General features: G+C 33.9%; 1 protein-coding gene across 1 annotated transcript; it reads left to right on the top strand.

Moving 5' to 3' along the window:
- Positions 1 to 2,014: 2,014 nt before the first annotated feature.
- On the top strand, positions 2,015 to 17,144 carry LOC149797781 (lysosomal Pro-X carboxypeptidase-like). Its single transcript, XM_089962730.1, has 3 exons — positions 2,015 to 2,173; positions 4,950 to 5,137; positions 11,725 to 17,144. The coding sequence occupies exons 1-3, from the start codon at positions 2,156 to 2,158 to the stop codon at positions 11,915 to 11,917; spliced, it is 399 nt and encodes a 132-aa protein (XP_089818856.1). The 5' UTR covers positions 2,015 to 2,155; the 3' UTR covers positions 11,918 to 17,144.
- Positions 17,145 to 17,480: the final 336 nt, after the last annotated feature.

Raw genomic sequence — 17,480 nt, 5'->3', positions numbered from 1 at the left:
ATCTTCTTTTGGCTTATCATAAGAGGTGTTCTGTGGTGTAAATTCACTGCTGTTAAATGTATACAAAATGTATTAGTTTGGTCTTCTCTTGGCTTATCATAAGAGGTGTTCTGTTGTGTAAATTCACTGCTGTTAAATGTATACAAAATGTATTAGTTTGGTCTTCTCTTGGCTTATCATAAGAGGTGTTCTGTGGTGTAAATTCACTGCTGTTAAATGTATACAAAATGTATTAGTTTGGTCTTCTCTTGGCTTATCATAAGAAGTGTTCTGTGGTGTAAATTCATTGCTGTTAAATGTATGCAAAATGTATTAGTTTGGATCTTCTTTTGGCTTATCATAAGAGGTGTTCTGTGGTGTAAATTCACTGCTGTTAAATGTATACAAAATGTATTAGTTTGGTCTTCTCTTGGCTTATCATAAGAGGTATTCTGTGGTGTAAATTGATTGCTGTTAAATGTATGCAAAATGTATTAGTTGGGTCTTCTCTTGGCTTATCATAAGAGGTGTTCTGTGGTGTAAATTCATTGCTGTTGTTGTTGTGGGGTTTAACGCCATTTTTCAGCACACGATAGGCTATACATGGCAGCCAGTATTAATGGTGGAGGAAGAACCCAGAAAGAACCACCGACCCACGAGAAACTACTGGCAAGCTTTCTCACATACCCACATTAGCCGAATCCGAGACTTGAACTGACGCAGACAGAGGTGAGATGGCAGTGATCCATAACGGAGAGCGCTTTAGACCACTTGGCCACTTTCATTGCTGTTAAATGTATGCAAAATGTATTAGTTGGGTCTTCTCTTGGCTTATCATAAGAGGCGTTCTGTGGTGTAAATTCATTGCTGTTAAATGAATGCAAAATTTATTAGTTGGGTCTTCTCTTGGCTTATCATAAGAGGTTTTCTGTGGTGTAAATTCATTGCTGTTAAGCGTATGCAAAATGTATTAGTTGGGTCTTCTCTTGGCTTATCATAAGAGGTGTTCTTTGGTGTAAATTCATTGCTGTTTATTGAAAAATAATTTTTTACAGACCTCAATATTACTTTTGTCCCATTTTGGCTGAAACAAACACATTCAAAGGATTAGTACCATTGGTCACCTGTCAAAAAGAAAAGAAAGAAAAAAACAATTTAAGTGGATGTATTTTGATTATTTTCATTCATCTCCATGAATATCTTGATTTGGGAGAAGGTGCACCCCATGTCCCTTTCCCAGATGAAATATTTTAAATGCACCATGTCCATTTACACTCTAGTCCCAGAAGCAATAGTTTAAATGTACTGCAGCTAAAACTGAGCTTTTATATCAAACATGGCTGTTACCTGTATGTGTGGGGCCCTGAGTGGCCAAGTGGTCTAAAGTGCTCTTCGTTACGGATCGCTGCCATCTCACCTCTGTCTGCGGCGGTTCGAGTCTAAGATTCAGCCAATGTGGATATGTGAGAAAGCTTGCCAGTAGCTTCTCGTGGGTCAGTGGTTCATTCTGGGGTTTTGCTGGGTTCTTCCTCCACCAATAATACTGGCCGCCATATATAGCCTATCGTGTGCTGAAAAAATGGCGTTAAACCCGACAACAACAACAACCTATATGTGTATTGTCTAAGTTACCTCCTGTTCTGGAAAGGGATTGGTACCCTATGGTATGTATTTTTTTTTTGTAAATGACTTTTAACTAATTGTAAAGATATATTTTCAGTGCATTAATATCATGTTTTTTTCATAACTATTATCAACTAAATATAAATAAATAGCTCATATGTTTTTACTAAGCATTGTTATCAAAATATATACTATGGGAAGGTAACTCCTTGCTGGGAAGGGAAACAACCTATCAAAATCAATATCTGCATGAACTTAAATGTTGCTATCTTAAGGAATTTATGTTGATTGGTACTTAAATAGTCAAAATGATACAATTTTTTGTTTACAGAAGTGCTGTAAGTAAAATGATACAATTTTTTGTTGATAAGAATGCTGTAAGTAAAATGATATTTTTTTTGGTTTACAGGAATGCTGTAAGTACCTTTCTAACCCCACAGAGAGTCAGGGACTTCTCCTAGACCTTTTTGCAGCCGTCAGTGTTTATTACAACTATACTGGGCAGGCCACTTGTCTTGACATCAACCAGCAGGGAACTTCAAGTCTTGGAGACATGGGCTGGGATTATCAGGTTAGATTTGTCAGTCGATTAGTGGCTCAAATAAGTATTTTGGATTTGATATACTTCTTTCTGGATTTATGTTGTTTTTTTTTTTAAATTATCTCACTTGTCAGCATAGCCACCGTGTTCCAACGGCTTTGTTCTCTTCAGCAATGTTCAGAATCTGTTTTAAAGTCTGCAAAAGTTTTCCCAGAACCAAGAGTAAGCCAGGCAGCAGAATGCATAATCTATATGCCAATTTTATGCTCTGGCCACTGGTCTCTGCCTGCAGCTATCAGGTTCATTACCCTACCTGGCACCTTAAGCCTAACCACATGCACCCGACCCCCCAAGACTCAGGATTGTCTCAAGTGAGGATAGTGGCTAGGACCAGGGCTCATCCCCTGGTCAAAGCCTTTGAGGCCTTAGAGCGTAAGGCTCAAACCCTAGTGATGATCATCTCATTCTAATCTCTTGTCAGCTGTCTTGTTCGGTGTCTTGAAGGAGGAATAGTTGTCTCCAGTAGCACTTCGATATAAATGATGCTCTATGTAGAGTTTCTCCACCTATGCAGTGAATCTATCTTGAAATGTCAATAGTCTTGCAAGAACCATTTGAGGGATGCATCACTTGAGGCAGAGATGATCTTCAGAGGTCTTATCCACTCTGCTGCATTCCATGATTTGAGGGACCAGCAATACTGATTCCTGACTGCGACACCAAACCCATCAAAACCTGCAAAGAAGCATGTATACCCTGAACAGTTGAAGGGACCTCGTCACAAATCTCTTCAAACAAGGTCAGCTTCAGCAAACAAACAAACTCTATCCTGCCCATCTTTTGATAGATGAGGTGGTTGATAAAGGCCAAAAGAGATTATATTTTAACTTCTCTCTCTTCCCTGAGGAGGAAGGTGCATGGTCCAAGGGAGTTGCATCCTTTCCTGTTACACATTCCTCTTCCAGTGCCACATTAGGTACTGGACTCTGCCCTCTTTTCAGAAGTTTGATTGAGACTTGCTGACAGTGTGTTGGTTTATTCCAGTGACACTCTACAGTTTCGTATTTTGCATAGGGTTATATTTTTCAAGAATTCCCATTTTCCTCACTGGTTATACTGGCTGTTTAAAAAAACAACTGGAATATCTTAGGTGTTGTTCAAAGAACTTATAATTCCCTTTATTTTTGTGTATGATTGATGTGTGTAATTTGGGCTATAGAGAATACAGCTTAAGATATGCACCTTTCAAAAGAACTGTTAGCTCCAGTCATTTTCACTTCCTGGACTAAATAGGTAAAATGTAAAAGAAAGAGCCAATATTTTTGTTACATCTTGTATATATCGTAATTCATTCCTTGCACTTTCAGAATTTGGTATTGTCTAGTCTGGCAAATATTCTTTTCTCTATTTTAATAACTGCTAAAGATAGTGTAATTTAGACTAATTCCGGCTGGGGTTTTTAGCACAAGGTAGTAGTCATTTTAGTGTTAGCAGTGTGCTTAGATCATGTCCGGTTACCACAAGTACAGTATTCAAAGAAATTTCAGCCACAGTTCATGAAAGTAACATAGAGGTATACCAACATTCTCTCTACTATGCATGTTACAAATGTTTACAACTTCACCTTACAACCTCCACTCTCTCAGAAGTTCATAATATCTGTAGAGTGCCCCTTCTACTTTAAAGGTAGGCTTCATTACCAGGCAAACAAAAGCTAAGTTTCTAGGCTTTTCCTGTTGATTAAGGCAGGAAAGCAATACATACCCACACAAGTGCTAGTCGCATTGGTTTACTCTGAAACTCGTACAGAATCCATGAGCCTGGCCTTCGAACATAATGCCTTCATTCAAGACATAGCAAAGAAACTTGACTGGCACACTCAGTCAACATTCTCCAGCTTTTATAAGTGTGACATGGCAAGCAACTGAGAGATAGGAATCTTGCTGGATGACTTTTAGTGGCAGACAGTTACCAAGCCCCATTAATGACAGATTACTTTAAGTCCTGGACATGACCTTGCAACAGCCATGCACCGGATTCCACAGGAATTGCCCTTGCACATGTATATTCTTCATTTGTAGAGTAGTTACATCAGTAGAAGTTGCAAGCATTTCCTCGTCCTCTTACGTATTCCACTGAATTTTAATGTAATCAGTTAATGTATTTGACAGAAAAAGGAAATATTTGAACAAATTTTGTTTCTTTGAAACCATTTACTCTATCACATTACTTTCAATACCTTTTTCACAAATTTGATCATCCATTTATACGTTTTGACTGCTCTGATGGCCTAGTGGTTAGAGCATCTTCCTCGGATGCAGGAAGTTACAGGTTTGAACCCCAGCCGTGTCATACCAAACACTTCTAAAAATGGTACTTACAGCTGCCTTGCTAGGTACTCAGCATTAAGATGTTAGTGTTAGGACTGGTTGGCCTGATGTCAGGATAATGTGAATGGGTGAGTCATCATGCTACATGTCCTCAGCATGATGCCCCAGTGCTAGACATCACTAAAAACTGCCACACTGCAGACATTGTAGTGGTATTACTGAAAAATTGTTTTGCTCAAATTTTAACTGATAAACATCTTGGATACATCACTTCCACCTGTATCTTTATTGATTTGATGTTTCAAGGAGGGCTGGATTTGGAGATAGCAGAGAATAATTCCTAATGTTAATGTGATCAGGTAATTACTTTAATGTGGTATTACAAGAGTGATGCCCTTGCAATCAGTACTTTGATGTGGTATTACAAGACTGGCAACCTTGATGTGGTATTACAAGAACAAATTCTTTTTCTATAGAGTTGTACAGAGATGGTGATGCCCATGTGTTCCAATGGAGTGAGTGACATGTTTGAACCAATGGAGTGGAACTTCACACAGTACAGTGACACTTGCTACAAAACATGGCAAACTAAACCTCTCTTGGACTGGATCACAACAGAATATGGAGGCACATCTCTTGAGAGTGCTAGCAATATTATATTCAGGTAACATATTTTTCTTTGATACATATTTTTATATGCAGAGTAACTTCTTAAAATCAAAACCACTAAAGTCCCAATGAGAAATGTAGGTTTTTGATGTGTTTTCAGTTTAAGAATTAATTTATTAAAATTTAAAACAAAACACAGAACCCAAAAGCTATAATTTTATTGGGCAGTGACAAGCTATGACCATAAGCATGATGATGTACCTATATCAACAATAACTTCTCTCGTTTTTGCTATAGTACCTATATCGACAATAACTTCTCTCGTTTTTGCTATAGTTTTATATTGTTGGTTAATGCATCATTGCATTAGAATTGTTGAAAGTCACAAGTAATTACATTTTCTGCCTTGAAATTTAAATACTGAACTCATTAAAATGTGATACTAGTATTGCAGCATAGTGTATGATTCATCGCTTACATTTGATGACCTTGTTTACATCATGGCATCACCACATGTGCATTGAACATTTTAAATTGCACTAAGTGAAGTATATCTCTTGCTTTCAAATCATAAGCACCACTGCACTAAACTTTAATAATGTCTAAAATAATATGATAAAGTGGCTCCAGAAAAAACACTTGAAAATAATTGCAATAATAATGGAGTGGTTGTTTGCTTTGATGTAAGTGACCCTAAATAAGTACCTGTTTGCTTTGATGTAAGTGACCCTAAATAAGTTCACATTTACTTAGCTATGGTAATGAAGCTAATATTAAAGGGCAAGTACACATAAAAAATATCTATACCAGTGCCATAAATTCAGTATATGAATTCACAAACCAATCAAAGCCTAAACAGTTATGCATATTTCTACTTGACCGATCAAGGTTTATACTTTAATTTATAGTACTAATATAAGTTTTTGGGGGCCAAACTAATTTAGTACCATGATTATGTACCATATATTATATATAAAAAAAAATCTTCAGATTTGAAATTATTTAATTGGTGTTGATTAATATTGCAGAAAAAAGGGGTACTGGCATTTCCTTTGGACAAATTTCCCTTTTTACCCAAGCCAGTTTCAATGCATAAACAAATAATTGGTCTGGAAATTAATTGTGGTTGGAAAATAAAAGACAGATCCATCTTTTATAACCAATGGGAGACACTGAAACACAAAACTAAAATGGATCGGTGATGATCGAATCAATCTGTATTCAGAATTGTAACCTGTATTATGGTCATTCAGTACAATTATACAAAGATATGATGTTTATATGCTAGATCTATTATAAGTATTCAGTGTGTGTCTTTTCATGTAGTTTATATCACCAACATTTATATCCATCAAAGAAAGGGACCTCATCAGCACCTCAGCAGTGTATCCCCTAGGGATGCAAGACTGAAAGTCAAAAATCTTCTTGGTGTCAAAACTGGTGGTCAGACTGAGTAAAAAAACAAACTTTGGTATCAAAACTGGGGGTCAGATTAAAAATTTGGGGGTCTTTGAAGCACAAATGAATGTAAAGGGAAACACTGACCTGAAATAAATTAAACAAAACACCAATGAAGGTATGGGTAAAATGTGATCTTGAAGAATGAGATTTGGTAAAAGAAACAAACGACTTAGGCAAAATCTGTATATAATGTTTTTTGGAATAAACAAGGTATAACCACCCTCTTTTAAAGTTTCTTTTCAAACTAATACAAGTTCCATTTATTGATGAATTTCACATTTAAACAAATTCATTTTTCAAGAAATTTAATCTGTTAATGTTATTTCTACAATCCAGCAATATAATTGGCATTTGTGGACATCTTTGACAACAGGGTAGAAATATGCAGATAATAAGAGACACCCAATAATTTTGTTCGCCATATGTGTTGTTTATATTGAACAGAATTACCATCTGTGAATTTTAATTACATTGGCAATTTTGGCAATCGTCTATACAGTAGAACCCATCTTAAAAGATGACCCCTTCTACCATCAAGACATGTGGTTTCTCATAACAGGTCATTAAACATTGTATGATGAATAAGTCTGTGCATGTAGCGCCTGGTCTCTCAAGACAGGTCTCTCATGACAGGTCATAACATTATATAATAAATAAGTCTGTGAATGTAGTGCCTGGTCTTTCAAGACAGGTGGTTTCTCATAACAGGTCGTAACACTATCTAATGAATAAGTCTATTTATGTAGTGCCTGGTCTCTCAAGACAGTTTTTACTGTATTGTTTGCAGATTCATGTATGTTATAAATGAACATTTAGAGCAGTTGATTTCTCTCTATTTTCATGTAGGAAATATTCATATTTTCACATTATGTTCATTATGAACTATTAGCTGCCATTTATTAAAGTTGAGAATTACAGAATTGTAGAGTTTTTCAACAGAAAATTTCATTATGCATCAAAGATCTATTTTAACTACAAACATGAAAAAAAGCAGCATAATGATTTTAAAATGAACATTAGGATACCATTACACTTTCCTGAAGCTTATTATGAAAGTGCTTTTATTGAGAACCTACCTGTTGTAAGCTTCATTTATTGTATGTGTCTGTCCTAAGTCTAGCATATTATAATTATTATGGTGGTTGCCCATCTATCTATCCATCCATTTGTTCTTTCGTTCCTTAATGTTTACTTGTCTGGCCCATAACTTTGTAACAGAGAGATTTTAATAAAACCTTGTCAAGCATATATCATAAACAAGGTGATGTGTCACATACCATAGCCAGAGTTCTTACCTCAGTTTCAAGGTCATGGTTTAGGGGAAATGTTTTGTGTCCTTATCCAGAGCATAACCTTTGAACCACTAAAGATACTGTAATGAAACTTTAGCCAATTATACATTGTGTGTAGGTATTGTGTCACATACAACAGCCATGACCCAGATCTCAGGGTGAAGGTCACAGCAAAGGAAAATGTAACTGGCTTGTATTATCTGGATTATAACTTTTTGACTATTGAAGATACTGTAATGAAACTATAACCAGTTATACATCATCTCTGGAGAGTGTATCATGTACCATAGTCATGTCTCTGCATCAAGGTCAGTTTCATAGCAAAGGAATGAGTAAAATCTGACTTTTTATCCAACTACATGTATAATTTCTGAACCAATGAAAGTTTTTTAATAAAACCTTAGGATTTCATATATCTCGATGTGAGAGCATCTTGTATATTCACTGTCTCTGCCCTAAAGATTAAGGTCAAAACAAAGAATAATGTAAAGCAATTGTTTGATTCCTTATCCAGTCCATTAGTTTTCAACTCCATAAGATTTTTTTGATGATACTTTACCAAGATCCAAACATTGTTACACAGCAGTCATATCCCTAGCTCACAGGTCAATGTCAGTAGTATGGAAAAGATGCAAGACATCTATATCACATGCTATTTGGGGTAATCACAGGTCAGTATAATTTGGTGGCATAAAGATCACATGACATCCATATCACATGTTTTTTATGGTTATACCAGGTCAATATAATTTGTTGGGTAAAGATCACATGACATGCATATCACATGCTATTTGTGGTAATCACAGGTCAGTATAATTTGTGGCATAAAGATCACATGACATCCATATCACATGCTATTTGTGGTTATCACAGGTCAATGTAATTTGTAGGGTAAAGATCACAAGACGTGTATCACATGCTATTTGTGGTAATCACAGGTCAGTATAATTTGTGGCATAAAGATCACATGACATCCATATCACATGCTATTTGTGGTTATCACAGGTCAATGTAATTTGTTCGGTAAAGATCACATGACATCCACATGCTGTTTGTGGTTATCACAGGTCAATGTAATTTGTAGGGTAAAGATCACATGACATCCATATCACATGCTATTTATGGTTATACCAGGTCAGTGTAATTTGTTGGGTAAAGATCACATGACATCCATATTAAATGCTATTTGTGGTTATCACAGTTCAATGTAATTAGTAGGGTAAAGATAACTTTAATTTGTGTAGACCAATCTCACTTTGTGGTTGCTTTAACATCCAATTTAAAGACAGAGTGTAAAATACAATTTTCTTATTATCAAATTATTTATTTGTTTCAGGTGAAATATTTCCTCCGAATGAAATGCCAACAGTAATGTAATTTTTTGAAAACTGCTAAAAAAGTATATTCATTGAATTCATAGGACTATAAATGATTTAAATTTACATGACCATAGGGTCAAGTCGGCATATAGTATGGTCCTGCAGCCATCGTATTTTGTCAGTCATGCATGGAGCATTGAGTGTCTGTCCATCACCATTCAGGATCCAATTTCAGTAAAACTTAGTTTATACTGTATCATCAAAATCTGAAATGCATTTGATAACATGTACAATTTATGTGTATTAATGAGTCAATGTAGCATCTGTTAACCACTCTTGAGGCGATATTTCTGATCTGATATTGATCAGACGTGGAACACATGTTTATATTGTCAAGGTCTCTAATGAATGAGACCCAAGCATTCTAATGAGCTGATTGACTGAACTTACAACCATACTGCAGGTCACATTTCAGATTTGATTTTAATCAAACTTTGAATATCATTAAGAGCTAAGATAAATTCAGTAATGGGTGAGATCTGCACATACTAGTTAAATTATCTGCACTTTTTGTGTGCCTGATCTTGTTATTCTTCTATAAGGCATATTTCTAGTCTGATTTTGATCAAACTTTGATATATTGGTTTATATAATTAGGATCTTGCATACATTTGATAAAGACAAAGAACCATGCATATTAATGAGGTAATCTTGCATCTGATTGGCTGATCTTGCTACCACTGTGGAGGCCAATAGCAGTTTGCATATTATAGGAGGGGAAATGACTCATGATCAGATCTGTTGTGAACGAAAGGTTATATGAAGGGAAGAGAGTTCTCCCTCATGGGAAAACATTTCAGACTTTTAAAAAAACAATTTTAGAATAAAGGATACATTTTTTAATACAGCAATTTCTATAAATTAACAAAATAATATATATGCTTTATGGATTAAATTGAAGAATCTTTAATTTGAAGCTGAAGAAGATTTATAAAATAAAAATACAACAATGAAAAGTATTAACTTCTATTTTATTTATAATGTTGCAAATGAATTTGCTCAGGACATAAAAATAAAAAAGAGAAGTCTAAATTAAATTTTTAAATGTATAGTTTATATAATGTTAGGAATGAATTTGCGGTGGTATGCTTAAAACCAGATAGGTATTGTTTGTGTTTTTATGCTCATTGCCCAATAAACTAGAAAGTCACTAACACCTTAAAGTGCCTGAAATATCTGTTGTTTTGATGTTACTGCAATTATATTCATTGCATTATGCCATTAGAGTATTCATAGTTACTCGTCATACATTAATTCAGATTATATGTGGTATTTTTTAACTTGAATAGAAATAGAACAAAATCATAACCCAGTATGTTTTTCTCCTGGACCACTTCCAGATTTAATTTCCATCATTAACATAAATAAATCGATCCCCCAGGGTGGTGTTTTTGGATGCTGAACGTACAGATTTTCTGACTATAAAAGGAAACTTCAAAAAAGAAGAAAATTTCCAGATTTTCTGAATGTTTTGACAAGACTACATTTCCTTTCATTCATTGGTAACACTATTAGGGATCATGCTTACTTAGATCTTTACTATTTCTCCCAATATTTTAGCACTTACTGGATTATTTATTATTGGCTTTGGACTGCTCTGCTGGCCTAAGTGAGTAGATTATCTGCCTCAAATGTGGGAGGTTTGGGTTTGAATCCTGGCCAAGTCATACCAAAGACGTATAAAAATGGTACTAACAGCTGCCTCATTTGGTGCTCAGCATTAAGAGGTTAGTGTTAAGACTGGTCAGCCTGGTGTCAGGATAATGTGACTGGGTGAGACATGATGGCATGATGCCCCAGTGCTAGACATTACTATTAACTGCCACACGGTAGACATCGTAGTGATATGCCTGAACAATTGTTAAAGTTACGTTAAAAATCCAAATCATACACACACACTCTGTAAACTGTTACACTGCAAACATCTTAGTGATATGACTTAAATTGTTAAAGCTGTATTAAAAATCCATAAAACACACACATGAACACACACACTCATAATATTAGCTACTTTTGCTTGCTGTTTACTAATCATTTAAATTTTACAGCAGGTTGTATGTCAAATGCAAATTATTTAAATAATTAGCGAAGATCTGTCATTAAAGCATGTGCAACCGTGGTTCACTTTCAGTACATTGGGAAAAATGAGTTCTAAAAATCCTATTCTGACCAACCAGTCCAATTTTTTTTAGCATGAAACTTGGAAACACTTACATTTTGTTTGGCCTTAAAGACAATATGGCAGGTAATTGATGGAAACTTTTGTTTCCATTCCACAGTTTCACTAACTAACATCCATCATTTACCCAGGTAAGCAGTAGCAGGCCTACTTGGGGCTCTACTTTTTAACTTTACCATTTGGGGAGGGGTGTACATAATTAGAAAAGTTATATTACTTACCTGCCACTTTTTCAGTTGGGGGACAGGAAGTACATAATTTACATTTTTTCTTCCGTTTGAAGCTTTGCTTGTATTTATTTTGAAATATTTTGATTAATTTTGTTCTACAGCAATGGCCTGTTAGATCCCTGGTCTTCAGGAGGAGTGCTTCAGTCTCAATCACGCAGCTTGATAGCCATTCTCATACCACATGGTGCTCATCACCTTGATCTACGCAGCGCTAATGATCAAGACCCATACGATCTCCAAACTGCCAGGCTACAGGAGGTTAACATACTCAAAAACTGGCTTAGTCAGGTTTAAACTTGATAATTCTCACCCCATCACACTGTGCTATGAACCTTTGAGATTGGTGGTGCAGATATTGTTAATAGTCATATATTTTTGTGCTGAAAAAAATCCCAATTCTTCATCAGCCATGCATAGCAATTTTAGCCGCCACCATGAATTTACAGGCATATTCTAGTTTTTTTTCCTGAAAATGTTTTAATGACAAAATATTGAATTCCTGTATATTTAAAATTTTACTCTCATGCAATAATTCAAAATTTTCTGGTTTTCATTTGAGGGTAGGGTTGTAAATTTGCTCCAGGAACCTATGTTTAAAAAAGTTACCATTTTGTTTTATCAGCTTTAGAGAAAGTGATACATGATTGATTGCCTGTATGTCCATAAAAAAATGCAGTGTGAAAATAAAGTTCCAAAAGGTAATGGATGGGGAGAGACAGACAGAGAAGAGAGACAGATGCATTAATGTCATAATCTTTTTACTTTAACTTCATTTTTTTTTTCTAATCAGATTTGTTAAATATATTTCAAAGGCATTTTGCATTTTATCAATATAATTTTGAATTTCCAAGTATTGTTTGTCATTCCATTATGGATCTACTCATTGTGTATAAGATGGGCATTCAGTAATGTGTGTCACTGACAGGGTTCCTGCACCTTCCTCGTTTTCAAGGAGTTCCTGGAATCTAACTGGAATTTGAATTCAATGAAAATATCCTGGAAACCTCCCTGAAAATTACTTTTTGTCATAAAATGTCCAGGAATTTGATATTATAAAAAGCTAAACTGGACTTGAGGTATCTAATGTGCTTTGTATCAGACTTTAAAATAACACCTGAAATATGTCATTTTCTCCTTAAATTCTCCTGGAATCAAAACATCATTTTGGTGCGGGAACCCTGTATTGGTGAGCTACCAAATATTTCTGAAATATATTTTTGCCAGAATTAAATTTTACTAAATATTTGCATGTTTTGAGGATTATTTCATGTTGAAATGTTCTCTACTTAACCACAAGACTTTTTTGAATCATCACTTGATCAAACTATTAAAATTATGCAACAGATTAAAAGATAAAATACTGGAAAAAGAGTGGTACAATAAATTGTATATTTCACTATAATTAATTAATTACTAATCACTTTTGTTTCAGTAGGAACAATTAGCTATGGTAATTTACTCTCATTATCTTCAAGTTAGTTGTATGTACTGGGGACAATTGCTGTTTGAAAGAAAGTCCTGATTCTTGTGGACCTGAATCAGTCATCAATGTGCAAGTATGTTTTTGCCTTTAAAAATAATGGGGAGAAATGAGCAGAACAGCCACAAAAGAAATTGCTGTCGATGACATACTGTGAAATTTATATTTGGCATTGGAATTTTAGGGGAATTAGTGCTCATCTGATGCTCAGAGTTTCTACCCAAAACACAGCAAACAACAATTTTTTTAAAAGATTTAAAACGACAAAAATGTAAAAATATATACTTTACAAATAGGTATCCTGTACTTTAATAAAACATTGTCACTTGCAAGAAATATTACAAAGTAAGCAGAGAAGCATTAAGTTTTATTTGCTAGAAAATTACACTTGACATAAAAAAACAAATCAGCATTTCTCATTTTAACTATCTTTTTAAAGTCATAATTGTCACATAAATATCCACAAAAGGCAAAATATTGTAGTAATAAGAATTACACTATGTGTACGTTGCAGTATAAAGTCTAACAAGGCAAAAATGTCAGTTAACGCTCTATGAATATGCCAATGCATCCAAAATTACCTTTGTGCAGGGGGATTAAAGAGAGGCAGTAAAGGAATAAAGATTATTGTCATGGTAACAAGCCCAAACATATTTCAAATCAATATGATAATTCAGCTTGCTTATCCTCTCAGCAAACAATGTATTTTAAAGTGTCTTTCTGTTCCCTGCATTAATGTAAGCAAAGTAGATTGCTGGAACAACTTTACTCATGGTTGTGGAGTGCCTGTATTTCAATGTTTAGAGTGTTTACATGATGCAAACCACCAGACAGCTTTAAGAAACTGTATGACAGAGACTGAAACAGTATTTTGAATAACAAAAAATTCTTTTTGAAAAAATATGATCAAACTTTTATGAAATATGGTCTAGTTTGTGTGCATTATTGACCAAAATTTAACTTGTAAAATGCCTGTTGAGAGAGCATATCCCATTGTGACCACAATATGGTATCAGATATGATAGTTTAATTCTCTTTTATTAGGAGAAACCTTTTATTGCATGTTTTAATGGAAGGGATATTATGATACCCTCCAACTGTCTGTCCATGTGTCTGTTTGTCCATAGGTCTATCTCCTTCTAAACCATGGGGTATGAAATCACCAAACTTGGTACATATTTTGCCCATGTGGTAACCATGTGCAAGAAGGGGATTAAGTTTTGGTCCCCTCCTCTGGGGCTGCAGGGGTCAAAAATTTGATATATAAATATACTTATAGCAGCAATTTTGAAAACTGTAAAAGCAAACTTTATACAATCATTCAAAAAAGAGGATATGTAATACATTTGGCAATGGAAGTAGCTTTGGTCATGTTTTATGAGTGCAGTGACAGAGACTTTTGCTTTTGTGTGTATGGGTGATATTTCCTCAGCAAAAATATTGTTTGATGTTAACAGTATCAAAACATATCAAAATCTTGAAATGATTTTATCAATTATGTACATTTATTATGGTTATTACTTGCATTTATAAGTTACACTTCAGAATGTATGAGTGCTTGTATTTTCCCTGCTGTGAGGTGTTACTGTTAATCTGCTAAATGGAAACAGCAAAATAAATAGTATGTGATATGTGAAATGCAATACTGTTAATCTGCTAAATGGAAACAGAGCATAATCATAATAAATAAAATGTTATCTGATGAAATACATGTGATATGTTGAGATGCAATACTGGTTATCTACTAAATAGCATATAAATAATATGTAATCCAGTGAGATACAATACTTGTTTTTGTTGTAACAAGGTTTTGACATCTTATTCTTTGCGGAAAGTTTTACCTTTAAGTGATGAATTTCCAAACTCCACATTTGTAATTTGTTATGTATTGACTTCGTCAGGCTATACTTATCTAAGAAGATTTCTGCCTTAATTATTAGACACCTGGATAATAATAATAACAATAATAATAATAATAATAATAATAATAACAATAATAATAATAATAATGCTTTGTTTATAGATGGTAACTCAATTAGTGCAAGACTACTTTCCCATGATGCATTCTGCATTCTGTACAACCTGCTTAACAGTATATTGATTGTTTGACACAAGCTGAAAAAGAAAACTTGTTTCATATTTAACATGTAGTTGATGTATTTTTATTTTTGAAAGCATTGAGAGAATTTGATTGTTTTATATTAAAAGGCAAGACTGAGACATGAACCCATGAAGATCTAAAGCTCTGTTTCAGATGACGTTTTTTTTAACAATTTTGGTCGCGAGAGATTCCCAGCTGTCTCTGGCTAAACATGTCTTCTAGTTGTTGTGGTGCAGTTTCATTTAAAGCTTTATATACTAAAACAGATTTATTGTAGTTGGTTCTTTTATCAATTTCCATCCAGATATATTTGTTTTAAAGGAGTTCAGAGGGTGAATCAAATGGTTTTTCTAGAAGTATACATGATCTCTTTTTATGTACATGTTTGTAGTTTAAAAAATTTTCAAGGTCCTGACTGGAGCAGTTTCCCCATACACTAAGGCAACAATCTAGCATTTTATTAAAAATGTGCATTAAAATCCTGACATAAGAAGAGAGGTATTTCTTAATTTTGGCAAGCAGTGCTACCTTAAAGAAAGCAATTTACATATATAATGAACATATACATTCCACTGAAGAAAACTATTAACCTTAAATGCAAAGAAGTATATGATTTGGAATATTTTAAGTAGTTTTACTTTTAAGATTACAATCAACATGCCTCTAGTCCATATGAGCCAGTTTCTGAGTTGTAATTATTAACATGTGCTTAAAATTAGTTTTGTTTTAGAAGCATGTTATTTTTACACCATTGTCAAGTAACACTTAGACTTAGTTTTGGTTTAGAAGCATCTGTTATATTTACACCATTTTCAAGTAACCTTCAGATCTTTGTTTAATTTGGTTTTGATAAGGAAAGAGCACATGCATGTAATGTTGTGTCAGACAGGTTTGTATTGGAGTTCTTAATAGTAAATGGGAGTCAATTAATAAATATTAAAAATAACAATGGCCCTAATACTGATCTTTGTAGAACACCTACTCTAATAACTGTTGAGAATATCTGGTGTTACCTTTACATACATGCTACCTTCTGTGTTAGAGGTGAGAAGGGAATCATTTTATGTCACTGCCATCAAAATTATAGCATTGTAATTTGGATGTAAGGATACTGTAATCTATCAAATCTAATGCATCTTTGCAGTCAGGTAGACAACTCTTGTCATGTTTCCTTTATTCATTTAAGCTAACCATGTGTCTGATTTTTATGAGTGTTGTTTGACATGAGTGGGAGTTCCTAACACCAGACTGCTTATTGTCAAAAAGATTATTATCATTCAGGTCTGAGTAAACAAGGTTAGCAATCACTGGATGGTTGTATAAGATCAAGTTAGTTATGGAAATTATATTTGGACACATACTGGAAATCCAATTTCTAACCATTATTTCTTTTTAATGAACTTTTAATTTTGGTGCATGATAGTTTTTTAAGATACTTGTTGGTAAATTGTTTCTTTTGTAATTTTCATTGGGTGATTTTTAGTTTTGGTCAACTCTGATTTTTCCGCCATGTTATTGAAACAACATCACTACCAAATACAAGTATGATATAGTTTAAATACAGTGTTTTAAGGATGTCTTTGCTTTGGTTGCATGTTGTTCATGTATTATTGTTGTTCTTGACTCATGCATGCATGGTGCTTATGACATTTTTTGTATGAAATAGTCCTGAAATAAATCATAGATTCATTATAGTTCACTTCGATGTTAAAAAATGAACAAAACATTTTTGTGGTAAAGTTTATTATTAGTAATAATATATATGTTACATAAACTTTGAGTTGCATTCCATAATTTTGATGAAATGTTTAATTGATCTGAATTGATGATTATAACTTTTTACATTATTTATGACATGAATACTACTAAAATAAAGTTTGAATGTTCTTTTATGCTGTATTTCAAAGTATACAATAAATGATAATACAAATAATAAATAATTGATTGGGGTTTTTTGTTCCATAAAATATTTGCTGCTTGAATTTGCAAAATATTGTCCATGACTTTTATATATGTAGTTTATAGTTCGGCCCATCTTAAAATTATCAGATGTTGTAATCAGAATATATTTTAGAAATACTTGTGGAATTCAAGGGAATGAATGTTAATATGCCAATGAACTTGCTGTTTTCACATAACCTGATGCAATAGTAGAATTACCATAAAATTCCAGATCAAATGACCTGAAAGAATAATGACTTTCTGGGAAAAAAAGTGAAATAAAACACTTCATGTGCATGTTGGGTAATATGTATGTGATTCAGATAAGATGATTA

The sequence above is a fragment of the Sinohyriopsis cumingii genome, chromosome 6 (assembly GCF_028554795.1).
Source record: "Sinohyriopsis cumingii isolate HCF-2022 chromosome 6, ASM2855479v2, whole genome shotgun sequence".
In the NCBI taxonomy this organism is placed as follows: Eukaryota; Metazoa; Mollusca; class Bivalvia; order Unionida; family Unionidae; genus Sinohyriopsis; species Sinohyriopsis cumingii.
This window is presented reverse-complemented; position numbering and strand designations above follow the sequence as displayed.